Genomic DNA, 15,383 nt, shown 5'->3' on the forward strand with positions numbered 1-15,383 from the left:
CCTCTGGACACTGCGGTGGGTGCCAGCGGGACAGTCGGCCCTGCGGGTGTTTCTAACCCTCAGCTGTCAGGAACAAGCAGTGGTGTGCCTGTTCTGTGACTCCTCCATTTTCTTCAGGCTTTTAAAGACCAGAAGGAAGCAAACAGCCCGCAATATTTTATTTTATTTTATTTTCCTACGCCCCTCTTGCTCTTGTGGCAGAAAGCTGGCACGTGCAGGACTGTCAGCGCGGTGCTCTCAGTGCTTCGGGCTTTCAGACCAGGTGTCAGGCAGGTGGCATGAGGACAGGGCAGGCAGAGGGCAGGATCCTGGCGGAGCAGATGTGCCGCCTGGTGTCTCCTCGGGGAAAAAAGTATGGGCAGAGGACTGCAAAAGCTGTGGCATGCTCCTGGTGGGGACAGTGGAGCATCCCTCTGCCTTTGCAAGGGACTTTTCTGCTCCAACAGCACAAAATCCCCCTGGAAACAGACGTGTAATTTTCCTTCAGGGTATCCTGTGGCTTATCTGTACATCTGCATGTGTTAAATCAACGAAGCTGCTTTGGCAAGTGCTCCTGCGTTTGAAACTCAAGAATAGCGGAAAAAAAGCAAAAATCTGGGGTCCCCTCAACAAGCATGAGGCTTTGTACTTTTCATTCTGTTTATGTGCATTATTTCTTCTCAGTCTTGCCCCCTGCTAGCCAGAGGTGGGAAGTGCCTGTGTTTGTGTAGCCCTACGACCAGAAGAGGAGGGCAGGCTCACCTGCCCAGGCTGGGGGCCGGGAAAGCCGCAGTGCAGCTGAGCTTCTGCCACCGGGCAGGAGGCTGGGACGAGCCTCCTCCGAGGCAGAACGAGAAGGTATGGCCTCTGCTAAGCGAGGGCTGGTGACGCCAGCTGGGCTCTGCCTCCTCCCCGGCACCCCGGGATGTGCGTCAGAGGCCGGCGCCTGGCCCGTGGAGCTTCCTGCCTCCCAGCCTCCGTGAAGGATCCCTTCCTCCTCCTCCTCCTCCTCACGTCCCAGCCGGGATGTCCCGCTGTGACCTGTTCCCGGCAGGCCTGGGAAGGCTGGGATCGTTCCCTTTTCTTCCTCAGAGCTGTTTCCCCCGCTCCCTTGCAGCCTGGATCTGTTGTTATCAAATGGGAATCATGCCCTGCACCGGGGCCCGTCTGGGCTGTAGTGCAAGCACTGTGAGCTGTGCGCCGGGGGGGCTGTGGGGGTGTTTCTCGTTTTTGGTTCTCGGTTTGTTTTTGGCTAGGGACAGCTCCCTCTTCATGCTGCTCAGGGCAAGCTGAGGAGCTTATAAGCTGTAAGGAGCGGGAACAGACAGGACACGCTGCTTCCCGGTAGCCCCGCGTGGCTCCTGCCTGAGCCCCTTGGATGCAGAGCACACTCACTCATATCCTGTTTTTCCCCCGTGCAAATGTCCCGGGTGGCCCCAGACGGAGGGCAGAGACGCAATGCGACCCGGGCGGTTACATCAGCAGGGTTATTTTGGCAAGGAAAGCGGCGGCTGCTTGCAATGGGCCAGCCGAAACACGGCGGCTGCTGCCGAGGTCAGCCCCGGCTCTCCCGCGGCACGGCCGCAGCCAGCCCCCGGTTTGGGGTCACTGCATCCTGCCCTGAATGAAGCTGGAGGGCTCATCCTGGGCGCCGAGGATCTGCGCGTTTTGAGTTTCAAGGGACCTCCCTTTCATGTGGCAGGATGGATGGGGAAGCCTGGCTGCCACCAGCCGAATTGAAGCTGCCTGGTGGGGCCTGGGGGCTTGGACCCGTGTGTTCAAACACGGCAGCGCGGCCCCATGCAGCTGCCTGGCTGTGAATACCAGCCCCGTGATTCAGCAGATCTCTCCCTGCCTGTCCCGCAGCGGTGCCGGCAGCTGCTCACCAAGTGCCTGGATGCCGGGCAGGAAGCGCTGGGCACTAAACCCCCTGCAGTGCCTTCAAATCCCAACCAGGCAGCGGGGAAGAGGTGGACTGGGGCTGGGCCCAGGCACACAGTGTGATGGGGTTTGTGGCACGAGGCTGCTCACCCAGCCTGGGGACAGCGTGTGCCTGCCCTGCTGAACAGGGAAACCCAGCTGGAGCACAAGATTTGTGCGAGTGGCTGCGGGTGGTGCCGTCCTCTGGCTTAGGGCTGTCTGCAGGCACCCATTTGGCATCACCTGCTGAGCAGCGAGGGGGCTGCGCAAAGGCTAAGAGCAAACCTCAGCTGTGAAACACAGCACAGAGCTAGCGGTGGGGAGGGACTGGTTTTATGCTGGCTTTCCTGCCTGCTGGCTAGAGTGCAGGGGGAAACAGGCAGGGAGGGAGCGTGGAGGTGTGCAGGGCTGGGGAGGGGTCGCGCAGCCGTGTTGCTGCTTAGTTAAATATTAAAAGGTCAAGCAACGGAGGAGCAGAAACCTAATTGCACACTGCCCTCCCTGGCAGGGCGTTTTATGGCAGCTGACGTCCCGTCTGGGAGGGGCTGTGCGTGCACATACGTACACACGTGTGTACATACATGTGTGTGGGCATGCATAAACGCAGCCCTGTGCTTTCATGTGCCTGCACACGCTGGTGAGTACACGGGTGTGCAGGCACGGGCACACACCCCTGTATGTGTGCAGGTGCCGTGCCGTGGTGTGTTTGTGCACAGAGGGAGCCAGGCGGGAGCTAAAGCAGCAGGAATATTTAAGCTGATTTCTTCTTTTCCCTGCATGAAGCAGGTCCCAGCCAGAGGGAGCACGCTGTCCCCGGCTCGGGGACGTGGTGGGGACCTTCTCCCCCCAGCAGCCACACAGAGGGGCCGTGGCATCTCAGCCCAGCACACACATGAGATTTTGGGGCTGCCAGACATCTCAGGCGCCTTCCCTCCTGCCCTCTGTCACCTGCCCAAAAAGCAGCCGGAGCCGTGCTGGGTTGGGAACAGCTTTATTCAGCCAGCCTCACATCCACCAGGCAGGCAGGGTGAAGGCTCTGTGGCATCCACCCACCCCACCCCACCATCGCACGGGATGCGGGGTGTCCCCGTCGCGGGGTGTCCCCATCACGAGGCCGCCCTCCAGGCCTCCCGCAGCCTGGCCTTCACCCGAAACTTCTGCACCTGCAGCACGACGCCAAACTTGCCCTCCAGCGAGGGCAGGGGCTGGTCCTGGGGGCACTCGAGCGTGAACCTCTGCAGCACCCAGGCCAGGAAGAGAAACAGCTCCATCTTGGCCAGGACTTCGCCCAGGCACACGCGGATCCCGGCCCCGAAGGGCAGGTAGCTGGGCGAGGGTGAGTGGATGTGCTGGCCCTGCTCGTCCAGGAAGCGGCCTGCAAGGGGAACGGGCACCCTAAGGGGATCGGTCCCTGCTGCCTGACACCTGCCCAAATTCAGCCTCTGCGTGTCCCTCCCGCCAGCCGCAGGAGCAGGGCAAGGCGGGTGCAAGCTCCCCGGGTGGGGGGAAGCAGGATCCGACCTCCTGGCCCCTCTCCTGCTGTGTCCCCACCACCACAGGGCAGGGGGCACGCAACCCACCAGGGTTGAACTCCTCGGGCTTGTCCCACTCCTTCTCGTCATGGTGCACGGACCAGAGGTTGATGACGACCCTGGCGCCCTTGGGGATGGCGTACTCCCCAATGCTGCGGGGAGAACAGGGCGTGAGGTGGCCGCTCCTGCCTGCCACCTCTGCCCACGCCCCCGTGGTCTCACCTGGTGTCGGTGAGGGACACGTGTGGGATGAGCAGGGGGGACACCGGCCGGATGCGCAGCACTTCGCTGATGGTGGCCTCCAGGTAGGGCAGCAGCGGGCGGTCGCTGAGGTGGGGGTGACGGGCCAGGCCGATTTTCTGGTCCATCTCCTCCTGGATCTTCCTCTGGACCTGAGAGGGGAGCAAGGGCTGGGTGTGAGCCCGGCCATGGGAGCACCCAGCACCGCCAGCACGTCCTAGGAGGTGATGAGGGCAGAAGCAAAGTGCTCCTCACAGCTTGACACCGCTTATTCCAAGAGCCTGCTATCTCTCTTGGCATTATCCTTCCCCAAAACCCCCTGTGGTGCCCCTAGTGCAGGAGGGAGACCCATGGGGCACAGACCTTACCTCAGGGTAGTGGAGCAGGTAGAGCACAGTCCACTTGAGCACGGTCGTGGTGGTCTCCACACCAGCCCCAAAGATGTCCCCCACCGTCATGAGGAGGTGGTCGTCAGTCAGCTCCAGCCCTGGTGCTGGTGGGCTGTTGTTCTCGGCACTGAGCCTCACTTGCAGGAGGGCATCCATGAGGTCCCTCACGGTGTCCCCACAGAAGGCTTCCTGCCAGGGGACACAGGTGAGCTCCCCACCTCAGCTCCAGCACCCCGCAGCCCCCTGTCCCAGCCCCTTCGGCACCTTGTGTTCGGTGAACTTCTGCTGGAGCAGCTCATCCCTGACCTTGAGGCATTTCTTCAGCAGGGCCAAGTCCTTGTTGGGGAAGATCTGGGGGAGAAAAGCCCCTTTACAGCAAAAGGCTCAGCCCAGTGTCGGCAGGTCCATGGGCAGCTCTTCACCCTGGGGGGCTCGGGTAGCCCCCTCCTGCAGGACACACCCCAGCTCCTTCCTCTCTTCCCTCATGAGAAGACCATGCAGCTCCTGTGTCCCCACTCACCTGGAGCCAGGGGAAGATGTCCACCAAGCTCTCCTTGGCCACGGTGTCCACGATGCCCTGGCTGTACTCCAGCATGGCCTCAAACTCGGGGTCCCCACGCCGGTAGGAGGAGTTGAAGCAGAGGGAGCAGACCACGTTGGTGACGGCCCGCGTGAGCTCCGGGGCCATGTCCAGGGCTGCATCCTGCGCGGCGCTGAGCGTCTCACACAGGGACGCAGCCTCCTGGCAGACTTTTGGGGGAAGGAGAGGCAGGAGAGGGGACGGTGAGCCCAGGGGGGTGGCAGGAGGCACCGCCAGCAGGGGCTGGGCAGCAGGGAGGATATTTGGGGCCGGGATGGAACAGAGAGCTCGGGAGGTGCAATAAGGACAGAAAACACACACGCACGTGATAGCGGGGTGGCGGGGGACACTTACTGATCTTCTCGAGGGCGAGCGAGCCCTCCCCAAACATGGAGAGGGCGGCGTGCACCAGCTTGCGCTGGAACTTCCAGAGGGGGCTGTAGCTGGCAAAGGCAATGTCCTTGCCCCCCCGGGACAGCAGGTCCGTGGTCACCTGCGGGACACACGGCCATGGGGTCACCCTGCTGCCAGGCAGCCCCGCAGCATCCTCACCCTGCACCGGGGGATCCCCCAAAGCCATCCCCCCGACTCACGGTGCGGGGGCGTCCGGCGAAAGCCTTCCCCTTCTTCAGCAGCACCTCCCTGGCGTGCTGGTAGCTGTTGACCACCACCACGTAGTGGGAGCCCATCCAGAGCCCGTAAAGGCTGCCGTAGCGGCCCTGCAGGTGCCAGAGCCGCAGGTGGAGCTGGGGGTGCCCGGCCAGCTGCAGCAGGCTCCCCACCAGCGGCAGGGCTGGCAGGTTCCGCAGCCGCCCCGTCCCCGTCCCCGTGGGACCCCGCCGGCGTGCCAGCCCCCAGGCACACAGCAGGGCCAGGCACAGCAGCAGGGTGGCCAGCGGCAGCATGGTGGGACGGCTGCGGGGCTGTGCGGCCCCCGCTCCTTTATACCCGCCCAGCAGCGTCCCCTTGACCCTGGGACGGGCTCGGCTGCTTATCGGGGGGATGGCGGCGGGCCGTGACGGGCGCTGGGCCAGCTCGGCAGCTGGGTGAGGGCGGAGGGGCTGCCAGCAGGGGGGGAGCCCCTGGGGGCTCCTCTGGGTGCAGTGCCCGGGGTGGGGACTGGGGAGGGCTGGGGGATGCTGGCACACTGCGAGACCCTCCTGGTGTCTGAGAGGGGCTGGGGCACTGGGCAGCACTGGGATGCCTGGGCAGTCCTGGGCAGCACTGGGCAATATGGTGCGGGACTGGTTAGTACTGGGCAGTACTGGGCAGTACTGGCAATACTGGGCAGCATTGTGCAATGTGGTGCAGAACTGGCTAGTACTGGTTAGTACTGGGGAGCACTGGGTGCAGGACTGGTTAGAACTGGTTAGTACTGAGTAATATGGTGCAGGACTGGTTAGAACTGGTTAGTACTGGCTAGTACTGGGCAATATGGTGCAGGACTGGTTAGAACTGGTTAGTACTGGGCAGCACTGGGATGCCTGGGCAGCACTGCTCAGCCCTGAGCGTCACCGGGCAGCACAGCTCCCCCCCCCCCGTCCTTCGCCTTCCCGCCTCTTCTGTCCCTCAGCGCTCTCCGTAGCGTCGCGGCGGTGCCGGGCGGGCCGCGCACAAGATGGCGGCGGGCGGCGCGGCGGAGGCCCAGGCGCGGTTCGGGCACTCGGTGAAGGGGCTGCTGACCGAGAAGGTGACGAGCTGCGGCACCGACGTCATCGCCCTCACCAAGCAGGTGCTGAAGGGCTCCCGCAGCGCCGAGGTGAGCGGCGGGCGCCGCCGGCGGACTACAAAGCCCAGCATGCAACGCGGCCGCGGGGCCCTAGGGGAAGGGCGGAGGGACCGCGAAGGGGCCGGCCCGGCCCGGCTCCGTGTCCCCCCCCGGGGCGGCCCTGCCGGGGAGCTGCGGGCCGCCGGCTGCTGAGCGGGGACCCCGGGAGCTGCGGGCGGCGCGGGGCGCGGGGCATGCTGGGAGTTGTAGGCAGCGGGGTGTGCGGCGCGCGGGGGGCATGCTGGGAGGTGTAGGCGGTGCGCGGGGCGTGCTGGGAGGTGTAGTCCCGAGGGCACCTCCTGGCCCCCTGGGGAGGCCGGTTCGGGTCTGGAGCCGTGTCCTTGTCTTGTAGCTCCTGGGGCAGGCTGCGAGGAACATGGTGCTGCAGGAGGACGCCATCCTGCACTCGGAGGACGTAAGCTGTGCCTGGCACTACAAAATAGCCTTTCTACCAGCAAAGGGGGGGAGGAGGGTTGGGAGAACGGGGGCCAAACACGCTACCGGAGCCCTGAAATGAAATAGGCGCGCTTGGCGTGGGGCTGACGGGCAGAACGACGCTGCTGGTGAACAGAACGTTCATTCTCTGTCTTGTTTTTCGCAGAGTCTAAGGAAAATGGCCATAATAACCACTCATCTGCAGTACCAGTAAGTAGGGGGCACCACGCGCTCTGCGGGGCGCTGAGCGGTTCCCTCCATCCCCTTCCCTCCTTCATAAGGACTGTGTAGGCTCTGCACGGAGGCCACTCAGACTGATCCTCTTTGCCTGGCTCCCCAGAGCTGGGCAGACCCTGGAAATGGGATCCTGCACTCCCCCCAGCACCCAGTGGCATGGATGAGGCTCTTCTGGGGTGGGAGCTGAGATTTTTGCCTCCTGTTTGCCATGCGCTGGGTCTCCGGTGAGAATGTGCGATGCATCCAGGACTAAGGGGGAGAAGTCAGTGCCTCTGCTTTCTGCTCTGGACTTAATCCAGACACACATGAGGGTTTTGGCCTCCTGAGCCCTTGACTGAGTCCCTTCTCATCAACATCAAGTGAACCCCATTGCTGAAATTTGTGCTTTTCTAATGCTCTTTTCTCTCCTTTTCTCATCTAGGCAGGAAGCAATTCAGAAGAAGTGAGTACCTAGCTGAGGGAATGCCAAGAGGACATGGGAAACAGCACGCAGAGGTTGATGGGGAAGGAAAGAGTAATGGAGTGGGGGGGGAGAGAATGCAGCTGGAAGGTTTTTGCAGCTGCTTTTGAAACATGCTGGCCCAGCAAGATAGCGTTTCAGTGCTGTGAAGGTCAGTACTGTGAAGAGATGAGAACTTGGGTGAAGGGATGTATTTATTTAAAACTTCTGATTCTTTCATTAACGTGCACAAGTACACAGAGCAAGGCTTTTCTTTTGGGCACGTAGAGGTGGTCTGGAGAACCCTGAGATTTCTCTTTTCTGTAGTGTCAGTGACAGAGCTGTTCTGGTCCCTTGGGTGCTCCCTGGGGAACAAATCTCACTGCAAACCTCTTCTTGTTTTGTCCCCAGTGTGGAGCAGTCATCGAACCTGCGGGACCAGCTGAGTCACTTGCTAAAATGAAGCGTAGCTGAAGGCACGAGGACTTCTCGACTGGCACTGAGGGCAGCCAGGCGTCCTTTCCCCTCCGGGGCTCAGACCCGTGTCTGGACGGTGCTGGATGCCTGCTGGGATACGTGCGGAGCGCACATTCCTGAACGTGTGGGCCCCTCTCACGTGGTTCCATCCACGTCTCTGTCTCCAGAACGCTCTCCTGCTTCCCCACGTGTGACTGAAACAAACTTATCAGAAAGTTCCCTTCCCCCAGCACTCCCCGTGTTCGCTTACTTCCCGTGTTTCACATGAGATGGTCGTCTGTCCAATGTTTTTCACAGCCGGAGTAGGACGATTTTATTTCCCACCTAAGCTCTGCTCCGTTAGCATTCGTCTCCTGCAAGGTGATGGAATAGTGCTGCTCGTGCCCGCCAACAACCAGCAATCGCAGAGCCGGAGTTTTCATACAAAGTAGCTCCCCCCCTTCCAATAAATGTACAAATTAGAGATGTGAGTTTTAAATACAGGTGCCTGAAGTTTGACACGGGTCCTTATTTAGGCACAGATGGTCGGTGCAATTTATTTAGGGCACGTTAATCAGTGGGAGCTGTAAGTGGCTGGGTGGCTGAGAGGTGCTTCAGTGTGGACTGAGGTGCCCATCCAAGTCCAGAATTTTAGAAAGCGTGAATCTGGGCAGACACCTCTGTCCCTGGTCCAGCTGGACATGCCTTGGCGAGCATCCTGCTCTGGGGTTATCTTGTTTTCCACTAAGCCAGAGTTTGGAACGCCATCCCTTTGCCAACCCATCTGTACTGCCTTCGGCCTTCAACCACATTCCTGTTCTGGGTTGCTGCTCCAGCTTTTGATTAAGCAGCCTTGGAAGTGTTGTGTATCTGTATCTGATTGGGAAGGTGTCCAGAGGCACAGCTGGGAAGCAGGCAGAGAGATGCAAAAGAAAATCAGGAGCTGGTGTATTCAGTTCTGCACAGCTCCGTCTCGATGACCTAGTGACTGGGCTCCCGTTTGCTTCCCGGGCAGTGAGGTGGGGTCCAGACTATAAATATTGTGCCTTGTTTTTCATGAGTCACTTACCCAGAGCACCTGAAGCACGCTGGAAGCACTTCTTTGCCAGCGTGCTGTTCATCAGCTGATACGACAAGGCAGGTTGAGAGCGGGGATCAGCCTGCTGCGTTCCTGCAGCGAGGTGCTGCTGGGGTGCGGTTCCGTGTGGCACAACCTCTGCCTGGTTTTACCCTCAACACCCCTCCAGGGCCATTCCCTGCTTGGCTTCACCTTGTGGCACCACACCTGCAGCCTCATGGAGGTGCCCAGCGGTGCTGTTAGCTTCTGTGCCCCGCGCTACTGCTCGGCTAAGGATGCAGCTGCAGAGGGCATAAAGAGCTGGAATGATTGCTTTGTTATCAAGGCTTGGATTTCAGCTCCTGTTCTTTTAAGTCTAATCTTTTCACCTCCTCTGCCTGCTTACCCTGATAGCAGGGGCTGTGCTGCAGGGGCTGCCGTGAGGATGGGGCACTGGGCTGTGTTTGTGCCCTGGGGGGGTTCCTGATCCCCAGCCGCACAGCTGCGTTTTGGGAGGGAAGCTTTTCCCCGAGCTTCTGGAGAAGCAGGCAGCCTTTTCCCCTGCGAGCTCCCATCCTCTACAGGGGCTGGAGCAGCAGGGTGGGGGTACCCAAGGGCCAAGGCCACGGGTGTGAGGTGACACCGTGGCTGCCGGTAGCGAGCATGGCCATGTACCCGGGTTTTTTACCCGTGTCTCGGGCCTGGCAGAAGCCGGTGTCGGGCAGAAGCCAGGCCTGGGGCGGCGCAGGGCGCCGGGGCGGAGCGTGGCCGAGCCGCTGCAGCTGGAGGCAGTAAGGCACCGAGGCACCCGGGACTCCGGCTCCAGGGTGCCGGGGCCCTGTGGGGGGGGGACCCCAATGGGACACCGTGGAGGGTTGGGATTTGCCTTACAGGGACGTCCTTGGAGGTAGTCCCTCCAGGGCAGGCAGGGTCAGGGTGTTTTGGTGGGGGGGATGTTGGCAGGGGGTGCTTTTCCCACTAAGATTTGGGGTGGGGTCTCCCCAGGGGTTGCTGGAGGGGCAAAAAGCGTTCCTGTATTTTGGGGAGGGGGGGGGGGAGGGCCTTGGGGAAGGGCCTGGCGTGGTGCCCGCGGTGGTGGCGTCGGCACCAACCCGGTGCTGCTGTTGCTGCAGTGGCTGCGCCGTGTGGTGAGCAGATCCCCCGCGAGCAGATCCCCCAGGACCAGATCCACCGCGAGGTGCAGGTGAGGGGGCGAGCGGGGCAGCTGGGGAGGAAGCACCGAGCCCAGGCAGTGCCAGGGCACCTGCCACAGTCAGAGGACAAAGCTCATTTGGGGACCTGAGTGAGAGCACTAAGGGCAGTTGGCTGCTGCCAGCGGGCTTTCGGAGCAGGCACTTTGCTCATTTCCCTGTGGGGATGAGGAAGGAATTGAGCAAACCTGTGTTTCTCTGCCCTTGTTGCATGCACCCGTCAGTCAGGGAAACAGCATCCGTGCTCTGCAAAATCAGTGCAAATAGCAATGAAATCCCCTCCTGTGCACACATGCAGGGGAAGCCAGGGAGGGTGGGTGTGCTAGCATGATTTTTAGCTGGGTGCGGTGCCAGAGGGCACTGGGGGCACATAAAAGCTGAGCATGGGCATGATCCCATGTTTTGTGACCCCACGGAGTCACCGTGGCCCAGCTTGCTGTAGTCGGGTGGCCTCTGTCCTTCCCACCTCAGGATTACTATGGCAAAGAGCTGCAGAAGTCGGAGGACCTGAAAACCAACGCTTGTGTCACCTCGGCCAGGCCGGTCCCCAAGGCGATCAGAGATGCTCTGGAGCGTGTCCATGAGGAGGTGGTGGCCAGGTGAGCCCCGGGCTTCCCCCTGCTGCCACCTCCCTGTGGGCTGCAGTCCCTGGGTGGCAGGAGCCAGCATGGTACCCCCCAGGTACTACGGCTGCGGTCTGGTCGTCCCCGAGTGCCTGACAGCATGCAGGATCCTCGACCTGGGCAGCGGCAGCGGCAGGGACTGCTACCTGCTGAGCCAGCTGGTTGGGGAGCGGGGCCACGTCACCGGCATCGACATGACCGAGGGCCAGGTATGGCACGGGGACACCCGTGGGCTTGCTTTGTCCCCTCTCTGTGTTCCCCCGTGTTCATTCCCTTCCTCTTCCCAGGTCGAGGTGGCAAAGAAGCACATCGCGTATCACATGGAGAAGTTTGGCTACCCAAAGCCGAACGTGGACTTCCTCCAGGGCTACATGGAGAAGCTGGGTGATGCCGGGCTGGCTGACGAGAGCTACGATATTATCATGTATGTACCCTGCAGGGGACTGTGTGGGGTCTGCACCCACATCCCACCAGGTTGCTTGCTTCAGCCACATGTGAGGAAAGGGAAGAATCCAAGGAGGATCTGGGCTGGGGCCTGGGAGTATGGGAACTGCTCTTTTTGTGCTTGAATCCTGCACTAAGCTGGCGGTGCTGAGCGTACGAGATGATGGCGCAAATGAGCCTTGGTCTCCTCCCCAGCTCCAACTGTGTGATCAACCTCGCCCCCGACAAGAGGGCCGTGCTGCGGGAGGCCCATCGCGTGCTGAAGGTGGGGAGCGGAGCGGGGCTGGGGTCACCATCCTGGGGGGGTGCCACCGGGATGCAGCTGGCTGGGGGCTCTGGGGGCCATCGCTCCAGCTCACCCCTTTCCCAGCCCATTTTGCCCCATTGCATCCCATTCACTCCTTGCTGCCTTCCAGCCCGGCGGAGAGATGTACTTCAGCGATGTCTACGCCAGCCAGCGCCTGAGCGAGGCCGTGAGGAAGCACAGGGTGCTGTGGGGTGCGTAGGGCTCCGGGATGCGGGGTGGCATGGGACAGGGAGCCTTTGCCTTGTGTCACCCGTGTACGTGCTATCGTGCCAGGGGAGTGCCTGGCAGGAGCCCTGTTTTGGGGAGACCTGTACAGCATCGCTGAGGAGGTGGGCTTCAGCCCCCCGCGCCTGGTCACCGCCAGCCCCATCACCATCGGGGACAAGGAGCTGGAGGGCGTCGTTGGTAAGGGTCGTGCTGGGGAGTGCCAAATCTGTTTGGCCATGGGGAGAGGTGCTGGGACCCCGTGCTCAGCACCCAGCCCACCGGCCTCTCCCTTGCAGGCGACTGCCGCTTCGTCTCTGCCACATTTCGGCTCTTCAAGGTGCCGGGGAGCAGCCGTGCTGGGCCGGGCCAGGTCATCTACAATGGTGGGATCGTGGGGCACGAGCGAGAGCTGGTGTTCGACGCCAACTTCACCTTCAAGGTACGGGGAGCTGCATTTGGGCTTCTGGGGATGGCGAGCTGGCCTGAAGGACTGGGGATGGGGCAGCACTGATGCAGTGTGTGGTTTGGGGGATTTGCTTTGGTGGAGGGGGTGGTGGATGGGAGCCATATAAGCCAGGAGAGCTGCAAATAGGGTAGGGAGAAGGAGCTGTGCATGTCATTGGGGTGAAGAGGGGAGCAGGACATCCCTGACAGCTTCACCAGGTGGTTTAGAGCCCGCTGCTCGCTCCCTGTGGGTGTTCCTCCAGGCTTTGGGCCCCGCTGGGCCCTGCTTTCAGTCCCCATATCATTTAGCTGAGCGGCTGGGGGACCCTGGTCCCTGTGTCCCAGACCCCAGCCCTGTGACTGTCGCCCTGTCCCCAGGAAGGAGAGGCAGTGGATGTGGATGCCGAGACGGCCGCAATACTGCGCAGCTCCAGGTTCGCGGAGGAGTTCCTCATCCGAGCTGGCGGGTCCGATGCCACCGCACCCCAGGGCTGCTGTCGTGGGAAGGTGAAGGTTGGTAGCAGCAGCTCCGTGCTGGGTTCGGGGCTGGGGACACTGCTGTCCCTTGCTAGCAGGGCTTCCCTGAGACCCCAGAGGGGCAGTGATATGATAACAGGAGACTTATGATTTTTTGGGGCCAAGCAGGAGCCCACGGGACACCGTGGATGGTGCCCAGTGCCCTGCAACGGTGCTCCGGTGCAGGATGGAGCCCTCCCAAGGGGCCTGCTGTGCGAGGCGTGAGGGCCCTTTGCCCCTGTATGTGCCCACCGGGGGTGCTGGGGCTGATGGCTGGGCAGGCCTGAGGTCTCCATGGGGACACGTCCTCCCTGCCCCGGGGTGCAGTGACCACCCCAGCTGCTGCTGCGAGCTCTGGGCCCTGGTTGCTGGCCCTGGCCCCAGCACCTTTATCTCTGGAAGCCTCCCTCCTCATCCCCACGGCCGGCCTTTCAGATGGGCCAGCAGGGGCCATCAGGAGGCCTGCGAGATAAAGCCCTGCAGCTGCGCGTCCCTGGAGCACAGCCTTGCCCTCGGGTCCTGGGTCCCTGTCCAAGCAGAAGGCATGTCTCAGATAAAAGCAGAGTGAAAGTCCCACAGAAGCTCTCAGCATCCTCCTTAGGGCAGGGAAAAGCCACCAGGATGATCCCGATGGCGGCAGGCAGCGAGTGGTGGGGAAATGCTGCTTCCACAGGGGGGTCTCGTGTTTCCCTGTGGCCTGATCCTAACCTGGCTTCTTCTCTGCCCTCCAGGAGAAGATCTGCGACCCCTTCCTGCTGATGGAGAAGCTGGCGGCCCCGGCTCCTGCCTGTGGTTCTGCTGGCACCTGCGGGCCCCGGGGCTGCTGCTGAACGGCGAGCGACGTCCCCATGCTGCTAGGGGCAGGGGGCTGAGGCCCACGTGGTGTGTGGCTTTCACCAGAATAAAAATAGAAATAAATGACCGAGATGAAACACTGTGGGGTTGGAACCTGCGGGGTGCTGTGCTTTCAGGTCTCAGTATGAACACAGTGGGGCTGGCGGGGCAGATGGTGCTGCGGTGGGGACAGGGAGCACCCTGGGGGTCCCCTTGCTCCCTGTGGGACACACGGACAGGGATGGGAGCTGTGGGTCCCCTCGTGTGGGATTTCTCAGCACCCTGCAGCGTGTACCTCCATGCACCAGTCCAGCTCTGCTTTGAGCCCCCCTGAAACCCCCTGCACGCACACCCCCATCCCACTGATTTTACTGAAACCGTCCCTCATGCAGAGGGCAGCCCCACAGCCTGCCCCCAGAAATAGGATTTCTTTCCCCATGCAGCGCTGCTGAGGTTTATTCCTCCCCCGGACTCCATCTAGTGGGAAGCCCTGCGCGCTGTGCAAGCCTTGCACCCGCAGAGTTTTGCAGGGAAATGCGGCGGTTCTGGAAATCCCACACCGTGACTGCCCAGGTCCCTCGTCCCTCGTCCCACCGATGTCCCTCGTCGCACCTGCCCCACTACCAGGGCGAAATAGGGGAGCGATGAATGCCCATCTTGGGGATTAAACCCATAAATAACGCCCATAAAAATTGGTTTCCTGGAAAGTCGCCTCCCCGGCCCGACCTTTGGGTTCGGATGGGACCACGAACCTGCACGATGCGGTGTGTGGGAGCTTGCGAGTGGGCGGGTTTAGGGCCGCAGAGCGGCGTGCTTAGAAAAGCCAAAACCCCTTGTTTGTGTTCTATTCTATTACTTTGTTTCATTTTTTTTTTTAAGATTTTATTATCGTTTATTTTTATTTTTTATTTTTTCGTTTTTATTTTTTAATTTTGTATTTATTATTTTGTTTTATTTTTTATTTTATTATTTTATTTTATTACTCTTATTTTTTTCATTTGATTTATTTTTGACTTTTTGACTAGAAAACCATACAACGTTGTTTTATTTTATTATTTTGTTTATTTTTGATTTTATTATTTGTTTTTATTTTACTTTATATTATTACTTTAATATTTTATTATTTCATTTCATTTATTTTTGACTTTTGACTAGAAAAACCACACAACGTTGTGTGTTATTTTATTATTTTGCTTCTTTTTATTCTTAATTATTTTTTCTTTTAAAAATTTTGTATTTATCTTATTATTATTTTTGTTTTGATTTACTTTATTCTATTACCTTATTTTAATAATTTATTTCAATGTTTTATTTTGCTTTACTATTTTACTTTATTTCATTTCGTTTTATTTTGTTTTATTTCATTTACTTTTGTCTTCTTTTTTTTCGATTTTTGGTACTTTCCCCTTCAGACTCCCCCGGCTCCCGGGGCCGGCCCTTCCCACTACGTGCGCCCCCCCCCCTCCCCATCCCCTCGCCGCACACGGCCGCCAGGGGGAGCTGCGACACCGCTCACCGGGGGCGGCGGAGCCCCGGGCTGGGACCGGGGGGGCACGGAGCGGGCCGGTCCCCGTCCCCGTCGCGGTCCCGGTCCCGGTCCCGGTCCCGGTCCCGGTCCCCGTCCCCGTCCCCGTCCCCGTCCCCGTCCCGGTCCCGGTCCCCGTCCCGTCCCCGTCCCCGCCGAGCTCCGCGCACACCATCCCCGCTGCCGGTGCCGCCCCGCCATTGGTCGCGCCCCTCGGCATCCCCGCCCCCCACCCCCCCC

At 60.4% G+C, this 15,383-nt stretch overlaps 3 protein-coding genes across 3 annotated transcripts; 2 read left to right on the plus strand and 1 right to left on the minus strand.

Moving 5' to 3' along the window:
* Window positions 1-2,867: 2,867 nt before the first annotated feature.
* LOC118169027 (steroid 17-alpha-hydroxylase/17,20 lyase) lies at window positions 2,868-5,560 on the minus strand. Its single transcript, XM_035329929.1, has 8 exons — window positions 5,234-5,560; window positions 4,995-5,133; window positions 4,581-4,810; window positions 4,325-4,411; window positions 4,040-4,249; window positions 3,654-3,823; window positions 3,480-3,583; window positions 2,868-3,274 (listed from the first exon to the last, which is right to left on the minus strand). Exons 1-8 carry the CDS (start codon window positions 5,543-5,545, stop codon window positions 3,006-3,008), a joined length of 1,521 nt encoding a protein of 506 aa, XP_035185820.1. The 5' UTR covers window positions 5,546-5,560; the 3' UTR covers window positions 2,868-3,005.
* A 649-nt stretch (window positions 5,561-6,209) lies between these two features.
* On the plus strand, window positions 6,210-8,494 carry BORCS7 (BLOC-1 related complex subunit 7). Its single transcript, XM_035329934.1, has 5 exons — window positions 6,210-6,399; window positions 6,761-6,823; window positions 7,010-7,053; window positions 7,502-7,522; window positions 7,931-8,494. The coding sequence occupies exons 1-5, from the start codon at window positions 6,259-6,261 to the stop codon at window positions 7,980-7,982; spliced, it is 321 nt and encodes a 106-aa protein (XP_035185825.1). The 5' UTR covers window positions 6,210-6,258; the 3' UTR covers window positions 7,983-8,494.
* Window positions 8,495-9,757: 1,263 nt separating this feature from the next.
* On the plus strand, window positions 9,758-13,732 carry AS3MT (arsenite methyltransferase). Its single transcript, XM_035329930.1, has 11 exons — window positions 9,758-9,823; window positions 10,166-10,236; window positions 10,715-10,842; window positions 10,925-11,075; window positions 11,154-11,290; window positions 11,506-11,575; window positions 11,727-11,808; window positions 11,891-12,022; window positions 12,121-12,263; window positions 12,647-12,781; window positions 13,516-13,732. Coding segments are annotated over exons 1-11 (1,149 nt in total). The 5' UTR covers window positions 9,758-9,822; the 3' UTR covers window positions 13,615-13,732.
* The last annotated feature ends 1,651 nt before the right edge of the window (window positions 13,733-15,383 follow it).

This window comes from Oxyura jamaicensis, chromosome 6 (genome assembly GCF_011077185.1).
Source record: "Oxyura jamaicensis isolate SHBP4307 breed ruddy duck chromosome 6, BPBGC_Ojam_1.0, whole genome shotgun sequence".
Classification (NCBI taxonomy): Eukaryota; Metazoa; Chordata; class Aves; order Anseriformes; family Anatidae; genus Oxyura; species Oxyura jamaicensis.

Bases quoted from the DNA above. Each gene is read 5' to 3' on its own strand.
- LOC118169027 (XM_035329929.1), bottom strand. From the start codon at position 5,545: ATGCTGCCGCTGGCCACCCTGCTGCTGTGCCTGGCCCTGCTGTGTGCC. The intron at 4,811-4,994 runs GTAAGTGTCCCC...TTCCCCCAAAAG, and splicing joins GCTCGCCCTCGAGAAGATCA to TCTGCCAGGAGGCTGCGTCC. The intron at 3,275-3,479 runs GTGGGTTGCGTG...TTCCCCTTGCAG, and splicing joins GCCCGAGGAGTTCAACCCTG to GCCGCTTCCTGGACGAGCAG.
- BORCS7 (XM_035329934.1), top strand. From the start codon at position 6,259: ATGGCGGCGGGCGGCGCGGCGGAGGCCCAGGCGCGGTTCGGGCACTCG. The intron at 6,400-6,760 runs GTGAGCGGCGGG...CTTGTCTTGTAG, and splicing joins AGGGCTCCCGCAGCGCCGAG to CTCCTGGGGCAGGCTGCGAG. The intron at 6,824-7,009 runs GTAAGCTGTGCC...TGTTTTTCGCAG, and splicing joins CCATCCTGCACTCGGAGGAC to AGTCTAAGGAAAATGGCCAT.
- AS3MT (XM_035329930.1), top strand. The intron at 12,264-12,646 runs GTACGGGGAGCT...CCCTGTCCCCAG, and splicing joins ACGCCAACTTCACCTTCAAG to GAAGGAGAGGCAGTGGATGT. The intron at 12,782-13,515 runs GTTGGTAGCAGC...TCTGCCCTCCAG, and splicing joins GCTGTCGTGGGAAGGTGAAG to GAGAAGATCTGCGACCCCTT.